The 25,389-nt window shown below is 40.9% G+C and overlaps 1 protein-coding gene across 4 annotated transcripts in view; it reads left to right on the top strand.

Moving 5' to 3' along the window:
• Window positions 1-25,389, top strand: part of FRMD4A (FERM domain containing 4A) — a 1,911,200-nt gene that overhangs the window by 1,856,068 nt on the left and 29,743 nt on the right. For 2 of the 4 annotated variants that reach the window (XM_044087941.1, XM_044087942.1), the window contains exon 22: window positions 9,125-9,221. In XM_044087941.1, the coding sequence (XP_043943876.1) occupies window positions 9,125-9,221 (97 nt within the window). Of the gene's footprint in view, window positions 1-9,124; window positions 9,226-25,389 lie in introns of those variants that run through there. The other 2 variants (XM_044087944.1, XM_044087943.1) reach the window with 1 other exon arrangement.

Below are 25,389 nucleotides of genomic sequence, written 5' to 3'. Positions count from 1 at the left end.
GACCAGGTGTTAAGATGATGCAATATGAATACTGGGAAAACCTAAGTGTCAAAAATTATGTAATTTAGGAGAGCCTTAGAGACATGTTTGTTAGTAATGTTTAAATACTATTTCTCACAAGAGACTTGAAGCATTTTGACTTTGGACGTCTAACTCTGCCTTGTGCTCACGTGTAAGTTTTAGCACTATGATTTCTTGTAGGAATAGTTAAAGCTATTAAAGATTAATTAGGTATTTTTCTTTGAAATCAGACCTGTCCTACTGTATTATTTTAAGTTTCTGTGTGATCGCTGAACTCTTAGATATTTCTGTGGTGTAGTAGTTTTGTCTTGTGTTTTAATTATTTATTATTAAATATTTTTAAAACCTACCTGTGGCTGATTTGTGTAGAGATAAGCTCTAGAGTACATTGCATATTTATAGAGGTTATTGTAATAGGCCACTCTAACGTAAGCCTTGACTGTTAGTCATACTACCATTGGATAATAATATTGCACAGTAATAATTGGACACCCTTTTAATGGCCTTTTAGTTTCTGATATTATCAACTGGGTGGTGGCAGTAATTACTACTGTATAGTCTGAGTAAAGGGGCACAGTTAGAGAATCTGTGTCATCCTTTCCCAGGAGTGTCTGTGAAGTTGTATAAATACTTGTGTGTGTGTTGTGTCAGCTGCTTGACAGGGACATGAAGCACTGATTGGACAGAGAGGGTACTGGAGGTTTTAGCTTGCCCAGTTAGTCTGAGACTTGGACCCTATAGCTGTGCCAGTGGGGAGTCTTATTGGGGACCTGGTGAGCAAGGGAGCAACCAGCCCCAGACTGACTGTGATCTCTGTGTGCACTTAAGGGAACTTGTACTTTACTGTTTGTATTAGTTATTCTTTCCTCTCTTCTATGAGACGACCTCCCTGGTGTTAGTGGTGAGGACTGAGGCTCCTTGATTGCTGGGCCAGGGCACGGTCAACACAAAAACAAACAAGAATCGTCTCATAAACAACAGTATTACAGTATGTTTTAACATAAATTGCTGATATCAGTACAGGTGTTGCTTCAGTAGAAAGAAATGCATTGCCATAAACTGCTGTAGCACTTTAGAGAGACATTGAAATGGAGAGAGATGGATGCATATGAACGGTCAGACTGCATTTTCTTTTGGGATGCTTCAAGAACACCTGATAGTGTCATTCTGATCCACAGTAGTGCTGTCCATTTTCCTTCCTCAAGTTATGCACTAGACACACCACAGTCTATTGCCCAGATGAAGTAGTGTTGACTTTAATGGCTGAATTGTAGTAGAGTCGCAGACCTTTTAAGTCTGGTCCTCTTCCAACAACCTGCCAAACTCACAGCATACCCTTAGGGTTGAAATGACCAGTCAGGAAGGAGCAAGGTGAGGCATATGACCTAAGTGGCATTACTGTCAGCTAATACTTTTGCCACGCTCATTCTAAAAGCCTGTGAAACTTGAAATAGTTAATATTTTACAGTGTAACCACAGCAGTTGAACTATGTCATCTTTCAATTATTACTGGTAGCAGCAAGCCAGGGTGTCTTCTTTTGAGCATTTATTTTCATTTCAGAACGCAAGCTGGAATTTTCACTGTATTTATGATGCATCTGGTTTACTGTTTTGCTAGAATAGTTTTTTATCACAGAATAAAACATGTTTGCATTGAGGTGACTTCCTGTTCAGCTATGGTATTAGATTATCTTTCTTGACACAGGGCTGTCTTTTCACGTCTTGACTGTATCCATCTCTAGAGCTAACCAGCTTTATCATACTATATTAAAGTATGTGCTCCCGTCATACCATAATGTACATATATATTGTAAGGCCTTAATTAAGCCTTCCAGAAGAGCACTTTTTTGTGCCTAGCAAATACATGATCACTCATCATACTAACTCCCATATCTCATGCCTTCTTTAAACCACTTGAATTAATTCCTCAACTGGAGGAAACCTAACTTTTTGGTGGCTTTCACTTACTGTGGGAGTGGTCCCAGAGGGGTGCTGTTTCTTAATGGCAATGCTTTCTGGTAACTGAATCGGCATCAGCCTGAGACTGGCCTTCATTCTTCAAATGTAAAAAGGGACTCTTGTTACTATGTTGAATTACAAAAAAGGATATTGAAGGACCTTTTTCTGTTATTTTAGAGTTATAACCTCTACCTTCCATCAAGGCAAGGAAATCAGAAGGATTTTTTTCTAGCTGAATACTTCACTGTATTTTGCGCCATAAGAATAAAGTTGTGATTACCTATTGGTGTCAGAGCATTTGCCACTAGAAAGATGTTGGTTTCTGTGAGTGCAGTCAGGTGGGATACCTTTAAGTGATGTTTGCAAGACTGATAAAACATGTAAGATAGCCCTGACTTGTGAAACCCCATTTATTAGATGTTTAAGCCAGGGTTCACTGCTGGTTTGTCATCAGAAAGTACTGTTGTCATTGTCACCTCTTCAGGTACTCTCTCTGCAGTAACCGAGCTACTCTAGGAAGTACAGAGGCCATATATTGGGCGTGCTGTCATCTGATGTTAAGATTTATTAGAATGTTGGGCACTCTCCAGCATGTCCAGCAGAACAATTGCCTTTCACAAAAGAAATGGTAGCTTAATCTTTCTAGTCAAAGAAAGTTTTGACAACCCATTAAAGTACTAGGTTGCTTTTAGTTAGTCTGAATAAAATGACTACATTTTATTTTTTAGCTACTGGCACTTAAATATTGCTTTGAAAGCTTGCCGCTGAATCTTGGGAAATTTCTGAAACTGACATCAAAGGGATACCTGACTGTGTTAATTATAACTCCCTTCAGAGTAACCTTTGCATACGTGATGATACTTTTATCAAATAAATAATTTTTTTACACCTGTCTTTGTTAGGGGAGAAAAAAAAAAGACATATACGAGGCTGGATCTACACGTGAATTACAGGCAGTCTGTCTTTTCATTGCTCCAACCCTGTATTTTTAGCTGTAGTGTTTCAAATCTTGAACTAGATGACCCAACTTCAGCTGGCAGTAAGGTGAAAACAGTATATCAGAATGAATTGCACACTGGTGAGAAAAATCCCTTTCTTTACTTCCACATACCACTAACAGTTCTGTAAGCTTAAGAAAGTTACAGAAACAGAATGATTAAAATACAGCAGGTGACCCTTGACAGAATCAGTACTAATGCCACAAATATAGCTCTCAGCTAGCCCAGTGATGCAAAGCATGGCAGTTCAGAATGCCTAATAAAAAACAAAGAAACTAGTGGTCTTAAAACTTTATTGATGAGCACAGTCACAATAATTTCCATAAATCATGAACCCAGGTAGTGTTCCAAAACAACAAGCCTTTATTCATCATAGATAAGCGATCCTCAGTATCAAAAAATCAGAAATATTTTAACAATATTAAACAGATTAGCCTTTATATACTTAAATGTAAGTGTGGAAAATGTATGTATTGTTTAATTTGTAAGCAAACTGTTCAAGGCAAACAGTATAAACATGGGCAGTAAAAGTGCATTTTAGAAAAACAAGTACCCACCCCCACACACTACTACTGATTAGATCAAACTAAATCCGAGTTAAGAAAAACACTGCCTATTTGCAACCCACATTCCAAAATGGGTATTAAGGAAACATAAGATATACATAAAAAGACTTTTAACTAAAATCACTTTTGGCTACCTAATGCAATGAAGCTTTCATCAGAACTGTGATAAAAACTAAAATCAAGAAAAAACGCACAGCTGTCCAGTTAACCATAAACATGATCTAACTAGAACGTTATAAATATAAAAAAATACATCTGTCTGATAATATCATCTAGTAAATAAATTCCCAGATTTGTTCTTTGGATTCCCAAACTCCATAAGAATAAGGAAGATCCACCTTACAGACCTGTTATTGCAAGTAGAGATATATCAGAGGCCACTGCCATATACTTAGATTTTATTCTTCAGATTCTTACTGAAAAGAACTCATCTTTTATTTTAGATTCACTTGATGTTTTAAGAAAAATAAAAGAATTGCATGTGAATGAACAAAGCATTTTGGTAACTGTTGATGTTGAAGCCCTGTAGAGACTGTATTACCACACATGTACTGTATTGAAGCAGCTACAGAGTTTTATAGCAGAAATAACAGTACTACACAAAGGCAAGCCGAATGATTGGAAAAGCTAATAAACATGGTGTTTAGTTACAGTTTTTTCAGTTTCAATAGCCAGGCTTGCAAACAGACAAGGGGGATAACCAGGGGCAAAGCTGTGGCCCCTAGCCTGGCCAGTGTAGCCTTAGGCAAGTGGGAAGAGGAATTTGTACTACAAAGTGAATACCAGAGTTTTATGACCAGCTACCTTAGCTTTATTGATGATGTATTCATAGTCTGGTAAGGTGAGAAATCTAAACTCACTGAGTTTATCCATTACATCAATAACTCTACCTCTTTCCTGAAATTTACAATTTCCATTAGCTTGGAGTCAGTGCAGTTCATTGATATGACTGTCAGTATTGATAAAGACAGAGGAAAATGAATTAGTAACTTATTCAGAAAACCAGCAAAAGCTACTTACTTCACAGAGACCGTATGCACTGAGGAAAAACTAAGCACAGTGTAATAAAATCACAAGGTTACAGATTAGCATGCATTACCACAGATTTGGCCCCTTTTCTCAAAACTTTGAATGATCTTGAAAATGATTTCTTAACAAGAGTATATGAATCAAACATGTAACACATGATCCTGGAACCCATTAGAGATTCTAAAACTAACAATGACCCTATGTGGAATAGGCCTTTTGGTAGAATTATGCAATGAGGGCACCCTAATCCAAAAGAAGAGAAAAGTAAGGACAGCTGCATTCTAACTTGCAACTAAAGACATTATTAAGGAGAACTGGGCCATCCTCACTGACACTCAGTAGCTTGTAAGGGTTTTAGAAGACCATCATACTTTTGTATATAAAAAGAACAGAAGCATACGTAGCTGTGTGGAAAAGAAAAAAAAAAAGAACACCAGGATGGCATGAGCACTAAAATCTGTGGGCCACCTGAATGCACTTTCTGTGAATACTTGGAGTGTGACTCATTTGAGTGCCTGTGTCTTAAAAAAGAGGGTGAAATCTTAAGCAGGTGGTAACTGTAATACTGAAAACGTTGTATATAGGGCCATGTGCAGTGACTGCCCTGCATTTTATGTGGGTAAGACTATGAATAAACTGAAAAGGAGGATTTCAGGTCTTCTTTCTGACATCAGACATAAATGCTGGAGGGATGCCTTATCCAGACACTTAGTAGAACACCCCAGACATATTGTGGTTTTAAATTTATCATTCTGGACTGTATAGGGATGGATGAGCTTGAAGGGGATGTCAGTGGCATTTTGAAGAAAAGAGAATTATGCTGGCAGTTGAAATTAAATGCATTCAGAAAACCAGGACTTAAATGTCATTGCTCTATTAAGAGTGTATTGAATTTACGTAAACTGCTACTCAATCTGTAATGTTTTTTTAGGGAATTTTTTGAGGAAATATTTTTAGCACTAAAAATATACTAAATAATAAAAATTATGTGTAGAATGTTTGTAAATGTATATATGTTTAGTTACTTTAACCTCAATTCCGATTTGATTAGATTTATTGCATCACAACAGAGAATTAAATGGTAAAGTCAAAACACACATTTTTTCATGCTGCTATAACCATATAATATTGGTATAATTCCCCCATTTACCATACTGGTGGATGTCCATTTGCTCACTTTATACATTACTAGCATACTTCGTCCACTGTTTCTGTATTTTTGAATGGTTTTTCTACTAGTTTTTATTGTATAAACATGTTTTGGGGCTATAAACATGAAAACTGTCATGACAGTTTTTTTTGCAGAGCACTGACATTTTTTCTGAGCTGTTAATTTATTTTTTTATGCACATGGATGGATATTTATTAGATGATTTTACCTTTATATTTGCAGTATTCTAGTTAGATAGCTGTGTGTTTTTTCTTGATTTTAGTTCTTGTCACACACCTGATGTGAAGGCTTTATTGCATATGATGGCCAAAAGCGATTTTAGTTAAAGGTCTTTTTATGTGTATTTTATACTTTTCCTAATACCTTATTTTGGAATGTAGGTTGCAAGTACAGAATGTTTTCCTTAACTAGAATTTAAGTTGATATAATCAGTAATGGTGTGTGGGGGTGGATACTTGTTCTAAAATGCACTTTTACGGTCATGTTTATACTGTTTTGTCTTGAATAGACTGGTTTATAATTAAACAATGCATACATCTTCCACACCTACTTTTAAATATGTAAAAGCTGATATGTTTAACATTGTTAAAATATTTTTGATTTTTTTGTTACTGCGGATCGCTCGTCTGTGACGAAGAGAGACTTGTTGCTTTGGAACACTACCTGTGTTCATGATTTATGGAAATTATTGTGACTGGACTCCTCAAAGTTTTAAGACCACTAGTTTCTTTGTTTTTTTTTTGTTTTGTTTTTTTCCCTCAGCACTCGTGGTGGTGAAGTTTGAACTTGACAGATTCCTGTGCTTGTTCATTTTTTTTACAGTTCAGAGTACCTGTAACCTAAATAAACGAGCAGTATAGATTATAAGGAAATACATTTGGAAAGGTCAGAGCTTTTGGGTATTAGATTTTTCATTAGAAGAGACTGGATGATGTAATTTTGTCACCACTATGAATGACTCTACATGTCAGTAATGGTCTGACAAAAGGGCATGGTAAGCTGGAGTGAAAGGCATCAAGTTCATCTTGTCAATTGGCAGTATAAATACTGTGTTGTCCGCTTTGTGTAGTGCTGAAGCCTTGTTAACTGAACTTGAAAATTAGGATAAACCTATTTGCTTATGAAATAGCTTTGTGGGAACTCCCAAACAGTTGGGTGCATTTAACAAATAAATGTCCATCTGAGATGTTTTGGGCACTCATGGAATTATGTTGTAAAACTAGATATGTATTGGATTTGCTTGTTGGACTGAGTCTTCATACTGTGGCTAGTTTTCTATAGAAGAATTATATCTGTGATAAAGCATGTATAGCCAGTAGGAAGGCTAAAAGTGAACATCAGTAAATTGGGTACGGACAGTTGTATCTCTCGAGGCTGCTTGATGAGTGGATAGCTGTGATGACTACCAGTGAGTACAGGTCTTCTCTTTGGAATCAGATGTCCAAAAGAAGAGACAATCTCCTTTCCAGCCTGTTGGTGTAAAGGCAGTGGTTCCTTTTGCATCACCATCTGTTCAAAATTGACTAGTGGCATGGGAATTGGGAGAGTTGTAGCCAGCAACATGCTGTCAGCAACCCCCCCCCCCGATGCTTATTACATTGGTCTGCTTCTGACATTGGGTCACCTAAGTATCCTGTTGCAGCTGCACAAGAAGCAAGGTGAATTTCTTAGTAGTTTGGAAACTAAAATGATTCTGGTCATTTTTTGTTTTCTATTTGTTTTTCAGAAAGTGATTTAAACCAACTTTTTCTGTGCTACATTTGTGTGGATTCACATGAGAACTATGAGTGCTGATGAAACAGAAATTAATTCTCAACAGCCTCATTCCTTGAAAGAGGTTTACTGTAGCATTTACCTGCCTTGTTATTGTATCTTTCGGCTTTTCCCGGTTAGGGGTTGCCACAGCGGAACTCCGGTCCGCTAATGACTGGCAGTAGATTTTTACGTACCGAGTTGCCAGCTCTGACGCACAACCTTCAACAAAGGTACACCCATTCACGCATGTCTCCACACACAAGACGCTTTTAACTGAGAATAGAACAGGTCAACATCTTACTGTGAGGCGACAATGCTACCGCAGCACCACCACCGCAGTCGATTTAAAATAAGGACTCCATCAAGTACTGAAATGAATTATTTCCTTAAAGGGGCAATGATATCTCACAGACACCCCAGATACAAAATGATGTGTAAATAACATCAGTCAACAGTTTAGACTGGAGATGATGTTTGAATCACTTGCTTAGAATTACGGTTGTTTATATTAAGTTAAACATTTAAAGGAATTGACAGACATGGGTTCTCAAAGTATTTAAGATTGTAGTATTGTTTGCTGCCCTCAATAGGTCACATTTCTGCCTTATTCAATTTAAAAAAGTGAAGTAGAAGAATCGAATAATAGAATAAAAAGTCTGTTTCTTTTGCACGCTTTTCTGTAACTTTTAAACTACAGTATTGTATTGTGTTTGCATGCTTCTGTTCTTGCTCCCATGCCTTATACCTCTCAACAGTCCCTGATTTTTGACTAAGGATTTAGGTGTGTCCTCCTTAATCCTTACTAAAACTGGTGACTTTTGGAGAAAAGGTGGTGAATTATATTTAGTAAATAATGACAATAATTAGAGTTGCAGACTATTTTTACTTCAGAAAATGCAAATCCTACATTACTTCACATTCTGTTATTCTCTTAGCATCTCAAGTTAATAGCACTAATATTTTAAAACATGTCCCTGAATGTCCTTAATTATTTCTGGATTTGTCCTTGATTCATTTCAGAGCTATCCACATTTTAGAAAACTGTGATCCATAAATAAGAACTTTTAATTTTAAGCAGTTGTGATTACTAGACATGAGTGCTGATTCTGCGCTATTTTTTAGGGACAACCCAAAAACACTTTGTGGCTCTTTAAGCGACTTTGCAGGTAGTCGTATGTTTTGCAAGTGGATGTTGAGGGGAAACACAGGTCTATGGGATGAATTCATAGCCTTAACTCTGTGAGCTAAACTTCATAACTGCATTGTGGTAATTTTCTGTAGAGTTAAATAAGAAATAAAAAAAAGGCATACTACTTAATCTGTCACAGTTGTGCAGATGAGTATTTTCTATTTTTAACATACCACCCTTCCTGAAGTGTACATATGTTGAAATGAGATTATGATATGCCAACTTGCTTTTGTGTGTACTGTGTATAAAATCCTGCATTGCCACTGACTTTATCCTTTATTGGGGGTGGAGGAGTGGGGGACTGCACATATTTTCATAGTCTGTGGAGCTCATTAGTCATAGCAAGACTTCCTTTCTGTCTCATCTGAACCTTTGGCCTTAAATTCCTGAGCACTGCAGCCATGTTCGTCTTACACTATGCATATTTGTTTTGCAGCTGCCTCACCTCATAGTCAGAGGAGTTCAACACCATCTAGTGAGCCAACAGCCACACCAGCAGGCAGTCCCCACCACATCCTGGCATGGCAGACTGGGTGAGTAAGCCACACTTTGAAAGAATTAATCTAAATAATGCGAATTTAGCTAGCTGGCCAGTTGAATAGAGTGATTGTAGCTAATCATCCCACAGCTGCAGCTTGATTCTTACCTTGACCCCAGAACACTGAATCAGGCTACTGTTTTAAGGCAGTCTTAGGGTAATGGTGCTGTCAGTCATTAATGCTATGGAATCTGAGAAGCATCTGTGAAGAATATGTAGTTCAATCTTCGCATCAGCACCTTTTAAACTAAAGTCTGGACTTGCGCTTTTTTATTTTCACTCCTGATTGCACTTGTTGTTATTGTTTTCTATGCTGTGCTTACTTTCCGAAGTTGATTTTTGAATGGTCCTTTTTTTTATTGTTTGTTGTGTGTACTGATCAGGTTTTCATTATTCCTAGTCAGTCCTCTCCTGTCAGGTCATACAGGACCTAAACAAAGTAAAAATGTTTGTGACAGATGAGTGTACATGACAGTAGACAGTGAATAGAAAGTTGTACCTAAACTGTCATTTTTGTTGTTATTATCTTGTACAAATTCATATTTTGTGTATTTCATGAAACGGGAAGTAAAAGTGACAATACAACAGAAACATGTATTATAGCAGATAAGTTTACAAAGATGTGGATATGACTAAAAACATGTAGATGTGCAGGAAAAATGTACACCTACAAAAAGCTGAAATTGTTACATTAGCCCTTGAAAATGCATAAACTGCCATGCACTGTAGCATAAAATTAGCAAGTATGAATCTGCTGACAAAAATAAATAAATAAAACAGCAGTGTGTACTCAGAACCAGATATTTACAGGGAAGTGGTCTGGTTTTGGCATGTTTCTGCAGTATATTTTGCCATTTTTGTATTTTTGTATTCCAATATCATCCACGGTGGTGCAGCGGTAGCGTTGTTGCCTCACAGCAAGAGGTTCTCCCATTTGATTCTCGGCTGGAGTGCGGGGAGTGCCTTCTGTGTAGAGTCTGCATGTCCTCCCCGCGGTTGGGTGGGCATTCAAACGACATGCGTAAATAGGGCGTACCTTCGTTGAAGGTTGAATGTCGAACTGGCACCTCGGCTTTTGTGAAAATCTACTGCCAATCATTAGCGGACCGGAGTTCCGCTGTGGCGACCCCTAACCGGGAAAAACCGAAAGACAACAACAACTCCAATATAACATTACCCTTCTGGAAAACATTCTCTCTTACCTTTCTCAAAACATCCACAATGAAACTGTTATTCTTGGGGATGTAAATATTAACTGGCTAACTCTTCAGTCCCCAAACACTACTTCATGCATCAGCTTACATGGTTTTGTACAACTTATTTCAGCCCCCAGCCATATAAACAGATCACATACCCCAGCTCTACTCATTGATTGGATTTTCGTCACAGATCCCCAAAAATACCATAACCCTGAGAACCTACCCAATTCCCTAATTGATCACTCCCCTGTGAAAGTTCTTAGGTACACTCGTCATTTCACCAGGCCCTACAGATACATAACCTGTCACAAACTATCCACCTTCTGTCCTGAGACTTTTAGTGCCCTCCTGTCCAGGATAAACTGGACACATCTAAGATATCTCCCCCTTGATGAAGCTTCCCACTCTTTCAACTCTACTTTCCTTAACATCCTCTCTTGCTCCACCCCACACTTTTCTCATCAAATCTAATATATCCCCTTGGCTTACCAGTGCCACCCACACCCTAATGAAAACTAGAGACAGGGCATGGAAAAGGTGGGTAAAAACTAAGCTCCCTTCCCATTTGTAAAAGTATAAAGAACTAAGTAATCAAGCAAAAAACACACCCACAAAGACAAAAAGAACTTCTACTGTAACCCCCCAACTGTCCAAAATACAGATCCCAAGAAATTTTGGAACTCTATAAACCAAATTCTGCACCCTGGTAACCCTTCTTGTCCCAACCCCTGCCCAAACAACTCACCAGAAGCAACAGCTACCTCATTCAATTCCTGTTTCATTGAATCCATATATATCTAAGTTGATACATTTCTTCCCCTCTACTACCAACTCAACTAACGTTCCCAAATCCTCTCCTGTTCTCAACTCCTCTACCACTTTCCCTCTTACAACTGTACCCACTAACTATATAAAATCCTTGCTATCTAAACTTAAACCCTGCTCTGCTTGTGCTGACAACCTGCCTCCCTATTTCCTACAAATTGCTGCTGAATCCCTTGCCCTCTCTGTATTAATCCTAATAAATTGCTCCATCTTAGAATCTAAGGTGCCATCTATCTGGAAAGAATTCTACACCATAGCCATTCACAAAGGAGGCAACTCCACTGACATTACAAACTTCAGACCCATCGCGATCATCTCACCACTCTCATAAATACTGGAAAAATGCATACACAAGCAAATCGTGAAATAGCTTCTACAGGAAAACTTGTTCACTCCTACACAGCGTGGCTTTCACCCTAAACATAGCACTACAACTGCCCTTATATCTTTTGTTAATACTATTTCTCTAACCAGAGACAGTAATAAGTTGGTCTCCTGCCTATTCCTCGACCTTTCAAAAGCCTTTGATATGGTCTCTCACCCTCTTCTGCTGAACAAACTGGCTAACCTAAACTTCTTTGCCTCGACTACTACCTGGTTTTCCAGCTATGTCACTGACTTTCTACAATCCGTGAGATGGCTCTCAGCTGTCTTCCCCTCCTCCTCTTGTCAAAATGGGAGTCTCCCAAGGATCTATTTTTGGCCCATTACTATTCAATATATTCACTACTGTGGTGGTGGTGCTGCGGTAGCGTTGTTGCCTCATAGTAAGACATTGTCCCGCTCGATTCTCAGCTAGAGCGTCTTCTGTGTGGAGATATGCGTGAATGGGCATACCTTCTTTGAAGGCTGTGCGTCAGAGCTGGCAACTCTGCATGTAAAAATCTGCTGCCAATCATTAGCGGACTGGAGTTCTGCTGTAGCGACCCCTAACCGGGAAAAGCCGAAAGAGACAACAACTATTCAATATATTCACTAATCTACTGTACACCTCCTGTCCACAGTCACCCTTGTACAATACACAGATAACTCCACTGTCATCACTATTCCAGATACTCCCACTGACCTTCTCTCTGCAACTCAAGCATCTTTTAACAACATCAAATCCTGGCTCTGTGGCAACCAGCTAATTCTTAACCCTAAAAACACAAAACTCTTACTGATGTTCTTCATCTCACATTGCTGCAGTCCTTACACTTGGGTAGTCCGCTGTCCTCGGTCGGCCCGAATATCAAAGTATTAGGCTGACGTCGGTCAAGGCGCTTAAGACTGACATCAGAACGTCAGGGTACAAATGCGCATGACCGACGTCATATCCTCAGTCTTTTGCCGCATGGTCCGATGCAGAAGCAGCGTTGCAAGTGCCCGTTAAGTGCTCTGAAATTTTTCAATTCGAGTTTCAGACCGAGTCAAAGTTGGCTAAGTACCCGTTGAATATTTTAGTTTTTCTTGCCTCAGTGGTTTGGATGTCAGAAAAGTGAATAACTGTATTTCTTGTGGGAAACAGATACCGCATAGAGATTATCATACTTTGTGTATTCCTTGTTTGGGGCCTGAGCAGCGTTGTTGGGTGTCGCTTTTGTGCTAGGTTCAATTGCCAGGTTGGTCTTGTGCAATTATAATATGCCGGATGCTCCGGCGCCGCTTCGGAAGAAGAAGCAAAAGAAAAAAACTAAAACCAAGCAAGAAGATTCGTGCGTCCGTGGGTTCTTTAGGCATCAGTGGAACTGGTGGTTCCGCCGGAGGCTTCTCTGGAGTCCCAGGGGGAGACTTTGATATTGCAGGATGTGGCCTCTCAGGAGGCAAGTCAGGCTGCAGGGGCTTCTCAGGTTACTGTACTCTCCCTTCCTAGGGTGGTTAGGCCCTCTCCTTCTGTTTCCAAGGCTTCTCCCAGAGGCAGGCCAGGTTTAGCTTCTGTTGGTGTCACTCCTAGTTCATCAGGATCTGTGCCCAAGAAGCACATGCTTAAAATGGCAGAAGATTTAATTACTTTGATTAGAGGTTTTTGCCTCCTGATAAGAGGCCTAGGGTGGAACCAGAGTTGGGGAGTTTTGAGCAGGCTTGATGTTTCAGAGTCTTGACTGAAGACTTGCAGGAGTATTCTCCTTATTCTGATTCTGATGTGGATGATTCTACTCCTTCTGCTTCTCCTCCAGAGGATTTTTCTTTCAGAGACTCTTCATTCCATGAGGGAACATTTTAAGTGGGAAGGTCAGGACTTCTCTGATTCCAGGAAAAGGCTTTTTGCTTTTACCCCAGCATAGGCCTTTGGCTATACACCTGTTCTGGATGTTGTGGAAGATGTGTTTGCAGAGGCTTCACTTAATCCTGATTCTTTGCCTCCTGCTCCTGTTAAGCCGGACAGGTATTACAGGGTGCCTGAAGCTCATAAATATCTTTATAAGAGTCCTAGGGCGGACCCAGAAACTGTTAGTCAGGGACCTAAGGTCAAGGCCTCTGTTGTAAAAATCCGGTTCCTCCAGATAAAGAGGCCAGAGCTTTGGATAGATGGGGAAAGAAAGTCTATACTTCTTCCACCTTAGCTATGAGGGCTTTGAATTGCCAGTTTCACATGTTGAAATATCAAAACTATCTTCTTTCTCAATTGAAGTCTAAGGTAGATGCTCTGGCGGAAGGCATTGAGTGTAAAGAATTACAAGATTTGGTACATGTTTCTGAACAGGTGGGTAAGCATTCTTTACAATGTGGTTTTGATGCTGTACAGGCCTCGTCTAGGGTGGCTGCCACTGGGTCAGTTCTTCGCCTGGCTGAGGGATCAGAATTTATCTGACCATGTTAAGACTAGGATTTTAGATGCTCCTTTGCAGTCTGATGTGTTGTTTGGTTCACCTGTGGAGGCAGTCTTAAAGAAAATGGAAGACAAGGCTAAGTCTATGCAGGCTGTTAAAGATTTTTGCAAGTTCAGCCTCCAATTGGCCTGCTAAGGGTGGGGCGTACCCCTTCTTATGATTCACAGTCTAGGGGAAGATCTAGGCGTGGTACTCTTTCAGACCTAGAACAGGAGTTCACCTGCACAGTCTTTGGGTGAGGGCAGGGGCCAGTCCTTTCGTAAACAGGCCCAATGACCTACCTTTTCAGCTGCCAGAGCCTTCTTGGGAGGAAGGTTGGCACTCTTCAAAGAAAATTGGAGTTTAATTACCCAGGACAGATGGGTATTGGATATCATACACCAAGGTTACAAGTTTTATTTCCATACCTTGCCTCCTTTCAAAGGCATGCTCCTCAGCAAAGAATAGAGGCTCACAAACAAATTTCTCTGCTGCTTCAAATAGGGGCCATACAGGTCCCTCTGCCAGAAGTAGGCCTAGGATTTTATTCTCGCCTGTTCCTAGTACCAAAGAAGGGGAACACGTGGAGACCAATTTTGGATTTATCTATCCTCAACACTTATCTGGACATTCCCAAGTTCAAAATGTTGGCGTTACACAGCTTTTACCTCTGCTGGGCAAAGATCACTGGATGGTGACTCTGGATCTCAAGGAGGCTTACCTTCATGTTCCTATCAGGCTAAGTTGCAGGAAGTATTTGCGGCTGGGACTTCTCATTATCAGTTCTCTGCATTGCCCTTTGGCTTATCTACTGCGCCCAGAGTGTTCACGAAGGTTCTGGCTCCAGTGATAGCTTTCTTCAGGCTAAAAGGAATACAGATCTATCCTTATTTGGACAATTCCCTGATTCTGGCCCAAGGAAAGGACGAACTTCTTCATCATCTGCAATATGTGATAGCAGTGCTAAGATGCCTGGGGTATTCTGTGAATGAAATAAAGTCCAGTCTAGTACCCTCTCAGGATATGTGCTTTCTGGGTGTGAGACTGAATACAGCATCCCAGATGGCCTTTTTGACCCCGGACAAACAAAAGAATCTTTCCCTTTACTTCCATCAATTGTCTCATCAGTCCAGGCTGACTGCAAGGACAGTCCTTCAAGCCTTGGGGTTCATGGCATCTTGTATTCTGGTGCTTCCCAATGCCAAACTGCATATGAGGAAGCTACAATGGTATCTCAAAAATGTATGGACACAGCACTGCCAAGATATGGACACTGTCATTCAGATAATACCTTGCATTCAAAAGGAATTTTTGTGGTGGGCTCAGGAATGTCACCTAAACAAGGGACTCTCTGTGACCCGGCCAGAGGGGAGTCAGATTCTAACGACAGATGCCTCAGACAAAGCTTGGGAGCTCATCTAAATGGAAAGTGGATACAAGACACGTGGCCTGCCAGACTACAACATCTACATATCAACTTGAAGGAGATGTTAGCAGTCCAATTTGCATTAATAGCTTTCAAGGATTTACTTCTTCCAGGGCAGGTGTTGGTTCTAACAGACAACACAACTGTCATGTGGTACATCAACAAGCAAGGGAACACATTCTTATCCTCTATGCAGACAAGCAATGATTTTGTGGGAGACTGCTCTCAGTTTACAGCTAAATCTTCAGGCAAGGTTTCTGCCGGAGCACAGAACTCCTTAGCAGATGTGTTGAGCAGGCGAATTATGGATCCCCAGATCCTCATGTGTTTCAGAAATTGACAGTGTCATGGGGAACTCCAGACATAGATCTGTTTCCACTAAACTACCAGCTGCCAAAGAAAGTTTTGCACAAAAAGGTTTCATCCACAGCTTGGAAAGTGGATGCTCTTTCTTTCAATTGGAGCAATCTTCATGTGTATGCCTTTCCACCTCTGCCTCTCCTCCCAAAGGTACTTCTAAAGGCCAGACAGGACAAGCCAAAGATGATTTTAATAGCTCCAGATTGGCCTCGACAGCACTGGTACCCATTACTGAGAAGTCTGGTGCGGTACAGCCTCCATGGCCTTTGCCTTGATTCCGCACCTGCTGTCTCAGGAGAACAGTCATTTACTCAATGTCAAACTTCACTCTCTTCACCTAACAGCCTGGCATATTCTGTTTTAAACCCTGGAGGGTCTCAGCTTCCACAGCAAGTTTTGAATGTTATTTTGGAGGCCAGAAGGCCTAGTACAAAAATGGAAGAGATTTTTGTTTTGGAGTGCAGCAAAGGAATTTGATGTTTCTAAGCCTAATTTAAGTGTGGCTCTTCAATATCTGGCTGAGTTACTGGACAAAGGTTTGTCCTTCTCTTCTATTAAGGTTCATGCTGCAGCAATTTCTGCTCACTATGACTGTGATCCACCATTGTTTTCTCATCCTTTGTTTAAGCAATTCCTTAGAGGGGCAAAGAATATAAGACCCCCCTACTCCTGCTTGGGATCTCAATTTTGTGTTGGAGAAACTCACTCTACAACCTTTTGAGCCTGCAGCTTCTGCTGAGTTGAAATATTTATCATGGAAGACTGCTTTTGTTGGCCATTACCTCTGCAAGAAGGGTTTCTGAATTACAGGCCCTTATGGCGGTTGAGCCTTTCTTAATTTTCCATAAGGATAGGGTATCTTTAATCCTTCCTTTATGCCTAAAGTGGTTTCTAGTGTGGCTTTAAACCAAACTATTCATTTGCCTACTTTTTATGCAAACCCCCAAAATAAAGGGAGAAGATTTTGCACACTTTGGATATACACAGGCAGTTGCGGTATTATTTGAGCAGAACTAAAGGGTTCAGGCAGTCTCAGCAGTTATTTGTTTCATTTGCTTTGGGTTCTCAGGGCAAGCCTGTGTCAAAACAAACTATTTCTAAGTGGATTGGGTTTTGTATTGCTTTCTGTTATTCCCATCATGGTAAGGAGATTCCAGCTGGGATTAGGCCTCATTCCACTAGGGCTAAAAGATATTTTGGAGGCAGCTACTTGGAGTTCAGTGCATACTTTCTCTAAGCATTACCACCTTCCTCTTTACTCTAAATTTAGGGCTGTTTTGCCACACTGCATTCTTAGGGCATTTTGGCAGCACCTAATGCTTTATAGTTTTGCCATCCTCCTTACCTCTGCTTTGGGATTCGACTGCAGCAATGTGAGATGAAGAACATAGTACAGTTTTGTACCTACCATAAATGTAGATGTTTGTGTGGTTTGGGTTGTGAATATTGTGGATATTGTATATATTGTACATATGATTAGTGCAAGGGTGGTTGGTTGTTTTTGCTGTCTTTTGGTTTTGGCCGCATTTGTACCCTGGCGTTCTGATGTCAGTCTTAAGCGCCTGACCGACAGCAGCCCTATTTGATATTGGACTACCCAAGTGTAAGGACTGCAGCAATGTAGATCTTCGAACATCTACATTTATGGTAGGTACAAAACTGTACTTTTCTCCCAATGAACTTCACCCACCTTAAATCTACATTTTTTTGTACTGTCCCTCAATAACACCCCCATTAATGCTGAACCTAGTGCCAAACTACTAGGAGTAACAATAGATGACCAACTCAAGTTTGATCTACATGTAAACTGCATCCAAAAGACACACCAAAACCTTCCCCTTCTTTATCGAAACAAAAAGTTTCTAACTAACAAAGCAAAAATAACCCTCTCTCATGCGTACGTCCTAGCTAGCCTTCTATATAGCTGCCAAATTCCTACCAATCTTAACTAAACTAGAGTCTACCTACAACAAGGTTGCCAGATTCGCTGCCCACCAAACTTACAAATTTCATCATTGTCTTTCACTAAGATACTTAAACTGGCTGGAATTACCTCACCAGGTTCTACTCTCTCAGCTACAAATAATTCATTCTATACTATACCTGAAATCCTTCTGCCCTAGCCTATCTCCCCTCATCTCTCAATATCCCCCCCCACTAGTTCCCTGCATGCTCTGACCTTAACCTACTACAAATATACAAACCTAAGACTAAAATCAGCTGCAACCTCTACAGCTACAATCCTACGTATCATGGAACAAATTACCACTAGAAATCAGGGCCTTCAAACATCCAAATCAATTCAAAACTGCCACTAGAGAGTACCTCCAAACTCACTGGTCCTGCCCCTGCACTCATCCTCCCTGATCTAGCCCATTAATTCATATGTGATCACCAAAACATCACACCTTTTTAGCTCATAAACCACTTCAAAGTATCACCCTTCTTCTCCATCTCTTATCTCCATTTCTAATGTCACATGTCTCATGAAATAACTACTTACACTATGAACTCTTGTCACTGTTTATTGAAATGTTTATATTGAGTATTTTCTCTTATGTATGCTTATTATGTTTTCCCCCCACTATTATTTTTCTGATAAAATGTATTTCGTTGTATGTATACACTGTAACCTGCTGAAACTGTTAACACCAAAACTGTAAAACTGTGGAGCTTTTTTCCCCTGGACCTCCGCTGAAAAAGGGCGACTTAGCTCAGTCGGACTAACGTGGTCAACAAATGTAAAATAAATTAAAATAAAATAAATACTCAAAAATTAGCTTTTTCAGGACACCCAAGTGATTACCTGGTCTTGCCTCTGGGTCAGTGTTTTGTAGCACGGATGTTATCTTTGCTAGGCCACTGTAAATGGAACTTACGTGTGGATTATGGCTCATGGTACTTGAGTTTGGGCTGGGTAAACAAATTATTCTTTGTGGGTTACTATTGCCTCAGTTAAAGGTTTATAAAATCACACATCCCTATTTTTTCTACTAGTTAACCCCCTGCAGATATGCCTTGCAGAAGAAATGTCATTGTCTTCTGCTTCATTGTCCTGTAATGTAGCAGTGCAAGTCTCAGTGACTCCTGTTAGTTGCTTTGCAAGTTACCAGGGGGTAGCAGTGTTATACCTGCTGTTGGCTTGTCGTCATTTGACTAATAAGCTGTTATATTAACTACTTTTTTAACCTGTGATATTAGAAGGGTGCAGTTGCCAATGTTTGTTACTGTGATTCTTCCTACAGTGTAATGGAAAGTAGGTGTTCACTTTTGGAATTTGGGTCTCTGTCTCCATGTTATTTTCTCACAGATTTAGCATCAGTAAAAGGTGGTGTCATCATAGGGCTTTGTTGCAACATTTAGTACTCCTTCAAAAGATGAAGAAAAAACTAAGTCAGTGAAGTAAGATTTGAAGAAATGAAGTAGTCGTCAGCCAGATAATAGAGAATGACTTAATTGGTTCTTATTGTAGGAAAAAAAAAAAAATGCAATCTTAATATTATCAGACATAAGGTTTAGTGAAACAGGCCCTGAAGCAAAACCTAGCCACAACTGTGTTCTGCATAGTAATGTTGTGGGGAAGTATCTTACCTGAATTTTCTTCTTTTCTTTTTTAATTTAAAACAAAAACAGACAAGGAAAAAAAAATGTATACAGTGTACAGGCGTAAAAGCTTACTTGCAGAAGAATGTAATCTGCCCACTTATTACATATCGCACCATGCAGCTACCCTTACTGTCCTCTGCCCTTTCCTTTTCCATTTATCCCCCTGACCTTTTAAGTCCTTGTGTATCATTTTATTCCATCATTCCTTGTAACAACTTATTTTGCTTATGTACTGCACTTTTGTTGAAATCTACTGCCATTTCTGCGAAAAAGGTCTTGGCAGATTTCAATTGCTTTGCACCAACCATGTGTGCCTCTTCCTCCCTCCTCCTCCTCTTTGTAAGTCCATGTCTGTGTCCCCTTATGATCCTGTGTACTATGGTCATGTCTCTGTGTCCCTCTCCCTCTGTCCTTCCTTTAGGTTATCTCTTAATTTCCTTAGTGTAGCTTTTCGTCCTTCTCCTTTACCTTCCCTTATTGCTTGCTTTTATACCAGTTTTGTGCTGCATTTTCCTGTATAATCCCAGAATACAGGAATGCGAATGTGAAGAGCACTACTTTACCTATTTAATCTCCTCTGCCCTTGCTTTACATTTCTAGTCCTTGCCAACGGTCATTTCCTCCAGATGCTTCATTTTGGCAGTCACCATTAATTCTGCAAGCATTTTCCATCTTTGTTGTCCCTATTTTCTTCTCTCAACTCTTATACACGTTTTGTTTGCTGTTTCCATATTTCCTTACTTTTTCTTGCGTTAAACTTAACCTGCTATTTTCCTTCTCATTCTTCCAGTTCTCTGCCTTCAGTCAATGAACTAGTCCTCCATCCTGCACCACAATATATTTGCATATGCCACAAAAAGATTGATTCTCTTTCTGGCCCTGCAGTATGTCTGACAAATATATTTAACAATGTGAACCCCAGTAGTGACCTGTGTTGTACCCCACTAATTTCGTTCTTTTCTCCTGGTACCTTCCTTCTACCCACCACCATCCACACACTGCCAGCTAGTTGTCCTGACTGAAATCACTGTTGCAGTATACCTAACACATGGGTTATCACCACTGCCATCTGTCAGGGGACCAAAGCTGTACCTTCCCAATATCATATGTCTGACATGTGACCTCAGCTAGCAAACTTAGGGGTATATAGTTAGATGTATTGAGTGTAATACTGCAGACTATCTCATCGCCAACCAAGCACAGGTCACATGTCCTTTGGACTGATTGTCATTTGGTCGTTTTGCTTTGAATACACCGATAAGTGCCCCATTGGGGAACCTTCCTTTATATTTCCTAACTGTTTTTTTCTTACTGGTGTTGGATGTCAGCTAGGCGGGGTAAGTGCAAGTGTAGTAGGCAAATCCTGTACAAAGAATTTGCATATCCAGTGTTCTTTTTGATTAAGAGTGGAACACTACCACAAAGCCCATTCCATCTGCTAATCCTTTATACCTAACATCTTGCTGTCCTGTTTGTCCTCGCTTAACACTTTCTTGGCGACCCAGTGTCTCAAATACTTGGCCCACTTCAGGATGGCAGATTTCACTCCCCAGGCATACCTCCACCACTTAAGAAAAATCTTATAAGCCCTAGACCAAAGACTTAGTAATCCTTTTCTGACCTTGATGTACCCATTGAGATTTCAAAACCCGCAGTACATCTGATTCCCCCTCAGATGCCCTCTGCTGAGGCCCTGCTGGAGGTTGGTGTGGAGTTGGAGGCCTTGATAACTGAGGATTCTGCAGACAGAGGTGAACCACAAATCATCTTATTGGGGGTCTAGAGGGTGTCCCTCAGATCCCAGTTAGGGAAGAGATTGCAAGTAAACTAATCGAGGTACATCAAGGAAATGAGTTATTAACTTTAGTGCAGGTGGACATCACATCTAAAAAGAAGTGCCAGAAAACCTTACATGTTGCTTCCTCTCGACCTCCACTTTTCTATTTATAGAGAAAAGGAATAGATGGAGTTCTCTCAAGGTTTGTTTAAGGCCATTTTGGCTCTGAAGCCTCCTCTTTTCTCCTTTTAAACCCCTACCCCTCAAAAGATTTCTGTGGATTCATCTTCCTCTGAAGATGAGGAGGCTTTTGATTCTGACCTACTCCTCTCATCTGCACTCTGCTGGCTGAGTTCCTTCAGAGGTTAGGACTCTGTTTCATCTGATTCCCCAGTAAAAGAAGCTTCTTTTGGACAGACAATCTTAAATCATCATCATCATCAGCCCCCTTTTTCCCATTTTTCTACATGGGGTCAGGGTATCGTGTTAACTGTCGCCAACTCTCTCGATTCAGTGCTACACTCCTGCCTTCTTTAACACTCATGCCTGACTGTCGCAGATCTTCTTTAACACAATCCATCCACTTCTTTGCTGGAGGTCCTCACTTCCTCTTACCTTCTTCCTGTCTGTCCCAAATCTTCCTCACCAGATTGTCTTCTGCTTTTTCTACACATTTGCCCAAACCATGATAATCTGTTCTCTTTGATCTTTTCTGCAATTGGAGCTACTTTGGCTTCTGCTCTTATGTCCTCATTTCTTCTTCTGTCCCACAGTGTGCATTCTATCACCTTTCTCAGGCACTTCATTTCCATCACCTCTAGCTTCTTCAACTGTCCTGCCTTTGCTGCCCAGGTTTCTGTACCATACAGTAGTACTGGTCGCACCACTGTCTTGTACACCTTACTTTTCAGCTTCTTTGGCATTCTTCTGTCATAGACTACACCTGAACCTGCCAGTTGGCTGCAGCCACTCTGATTCTAGCTTTGACCTCTTCATTCAGACTACCCTTCTCCTCAACTTCTCCTCCCAGATACTTGAAGCTGTTTACCTGTTCCACTATCTTCCCTTCTGTCTCTGCTTCTTCTGATTTCCCCAATTTGCTGCCATTGTCACCGTCTTTATCTGTGCTTAGTTTCATCCCATGTGCCTTCAGATTTGCATTCCGTTCTCCTATCCTTTGCTAAAGTTCTAGCTCAGAGTCTGCTTGAACTGCCACATCGTCTGCATACAGCAGCTTTGTTGATTCGTCCCCTCGAACCTGTTTGCTAATGTAGTCCATCACCAGTATGAACAGCAGTGGGCTTAAAGCTGAACCCTGATGTAAACCCACACTCACTGGGAACCCTTCTGTGAGGGGTTCCCAGTGAGTGTGGGAACCCCTCTGTGAGGCCGAACACTGTTCGTACTCGAGTCATTGGGTCCTTGTACATAGCCTGCACTAATTCTACCAATGATTCTGGGACTTCAAAACACCGCTGTACTGCTTAGATCAGCTTTCTTGGGAACTTGTCATATGCATTCTCCAAGACTAGGAATGCCCAGTTGGACTCTCTCCTCATCTCTAGCTTCTTCACAAGTATCTGTCTCATTGCAAACATCAAGTCATTTGTGCTGCATCCTGATCTGACTCCAAACTGCTCATCTCCCATCTTACATTCTACTACTCTGCGTATCCGTTTATCAGTCACCCTCTCCAAAACTTTCTTGCAATGTGATAGGAGTTTGATGCCTCTGTACTGCCCACAGTTGTGGATGTCCCCTTTTTTCTTGTACACTGGCACGAGTATGCTTATTCTCCAGTCATCTGGGATACGCCTTTCTCTCCACACTGCTATTAGTACCCTCAGGAGCCATTTCTCCCCTATCTCACCCAGCATCTTTATCATATCTGCTGTGACTTCATCTGAGCCTGCTACTTTCCCTGACTTCATCTTTCTTAGTGCTGTTTTTACTTTTTCTAGGGTGGGCTCCTCCTCTTCTCTCATCGTAGGCTGTTTCTGAGGCAGTACAGCTTCTGTGGGGTTTTCTTCATTCAGAAGCTGCTGGAAATACTCACTCCTTCCATCTGCTTTTGATGTCCTCTGGGCTGGTGAGCATGTTGTTGCTGGCATCCCTTATAAAGTCTGTCTGACTATCTTCTTTATCTTTCTGTCTTTGCCTTGAAACCTGATATAGTTTCTTTGTGCCCCTTACTGAGTCACTTTCCAGAAGATGGTACAGTACCTCCGATGCCCTATTCTTTGCTATTGCAATTTCTTTCTTAGCTTCTTTGTTAGCCAATCAGTAGTCTTTCCTAGTCTGGTCAGTCTTTTCTGTCTCCCACTTCTTCCTGCACTCCTTTTTTCTTTTGATGACTTCCTGGACTTCTGCAGTCCACCACCAGCTTTCCTTATGTACCTTATTTCCATACCTGGCTCGGCCACATATCTTTTCTGTAGTCTAACACATGCTGTTTGTAGGCATTGCCATTCTTCTTCAACTCCACCTATTTCCTCCTCTTTTTGGGGTGCTAGAGCCCTGAGTGATTCCTTGAACTGTTGTACTTTCTCTCCAGTCAACTTCCAGGTCTTCAGCCTGGTCTCTGTTGGCCTTAGAGCCTTCTCTAACTACTGCTTGCAGCTGATTGTGGCAACTAGTGGTTTATGCTGTGGGCTGACTGTTTCACTGGGGATGACACTGCAATCATGGATTCTATCCCAGTGCATTTTCCTTACTAGGAGGAAATCTACCTGAGTTGCATGTTGGCTACTCTTGTATGTGATCTTGTGACTGCCTCTCTTTCTGAACCATGTGTTTGCTACTGTCAAGCCGTTTGCCAGACAGAAGTCTAGAATGGCTTCTCCTTCTTTATTCCTGTTGTGACAACCATGTGGACCCAGGCAGTCCTCATATCCAGTTCTGTTTGTCCCGATATGCACATTCAAGTCACCCATTATCAACACCAGTTCATGTTGTCCTGCTTTATTTAGTAGGTCCTGCAACTGCTGTCTGAATACACTTTTTTCCTCACTGTCAAAACCCTGCTGTGGGGCATAGGCTGAGATTATGAATACTGCCCTATCATTACACTAGAGTCTGACTGCCATAAGTCTGTCATTAATTCTGATGATATCCCTTACTGCCTTTTGAAGCCTCTCTCTCACCGCAATTCCTACACCATTTCTAGCCTGCCTTCCACCTGAGTAGTAGACTCTGGATCCCTTTGCTGCACTGCCCTTCCAGCTCATCTCCTGGATACATAGGATGTCCAGCCTCCTCTGTATCATCATGTCATCCACTTCCAAGCTGCGTCCTGTCAGTGAACCAACATTAAGCATAGCAATTCTCAGTTTATGTTTGGCAGGTTAGTTGGTTTTACGTCCAGCTTTCGCTCAACAGAGCTATCCCAGGTAACACAGGCTGGGCAACTAGACCCAGGGCTGCTGAGCTTTATGGTGGGCACACACTGGCCAATAGGGGCACGTGTACCCCTCCCACCCTTAGTACGGGTCCCTGGTGTGGGTCAGAGTAAGCTGGGTCCTCAACCCACTTATCACCGGTAACTATCCATGCCCATTTTTGGCGACATTAGTCAACATAACCAAATCACCTAGAGCCATATTTTATACCATCGAGTGGCTAGCCCTGATACAGACAATCTTAAATATGATGAAGTATTTTGAATGGGAGTCTTGGCAGATCTCAGAGATGCAGAAAAGATACTACAGCCTTTTGGAAATGGGAACCACAGCCCCTTGCCCTATACCTCTTGTTCTTGAGGCTTTTTTGGGTACTTTTCAATCCACTTCTCTTGCCTCTGACTTCCAGCCTCCGGCTCCCAAAAGACCAGGCAGATTTTATAAAGTCCCTGATAAGTTTTTTGTTTAAAAATCCTGTGGTTTGATTCTTCTGCAGTTTCCCTCTCATCTGATAAGTCTTCTAAACTCCTTCTAAATGCCAGTGCCCTCCCTTCAGTGAAGGATCTCCAGGCTGTGGATAGATGATATAAAAAGGTTTATAGCTCCTTTGCTTTCACATTCAGGACTACTAATTACCAAACACTTGATATACATACTCAGTTCTTTAAATAAGTTAGTGGTGGATTTGCGGTTTACTGATTCTAAACAACTAATGCTGTCCTTACTTAGGCTACACAAGTAGCCATTCACAGCATTAAATGTAGTTATGCTGTAGAGGTCTGG

The sequence above is a fragment of the Protopterus annectens genome, chromosome 11.part0 (assembly GCF_019279795.1).
Source record: "Protopterus annectens isolate FY-2018-M chromosome 11.part0, PAN1.0, whole genome shotgun sequence".
Classification (NCBI taxonomy): Eukaryota; Metazoa; Chordata; order Ceratodontiformes; family Protopteridae; genus Protopterus; species Protopterus annectens.
The sequence above is the reverse complement of the archived record's forward strand: the minus strand, read 5'-3'. Positions and strand labels throughout refer to the sequence as shown.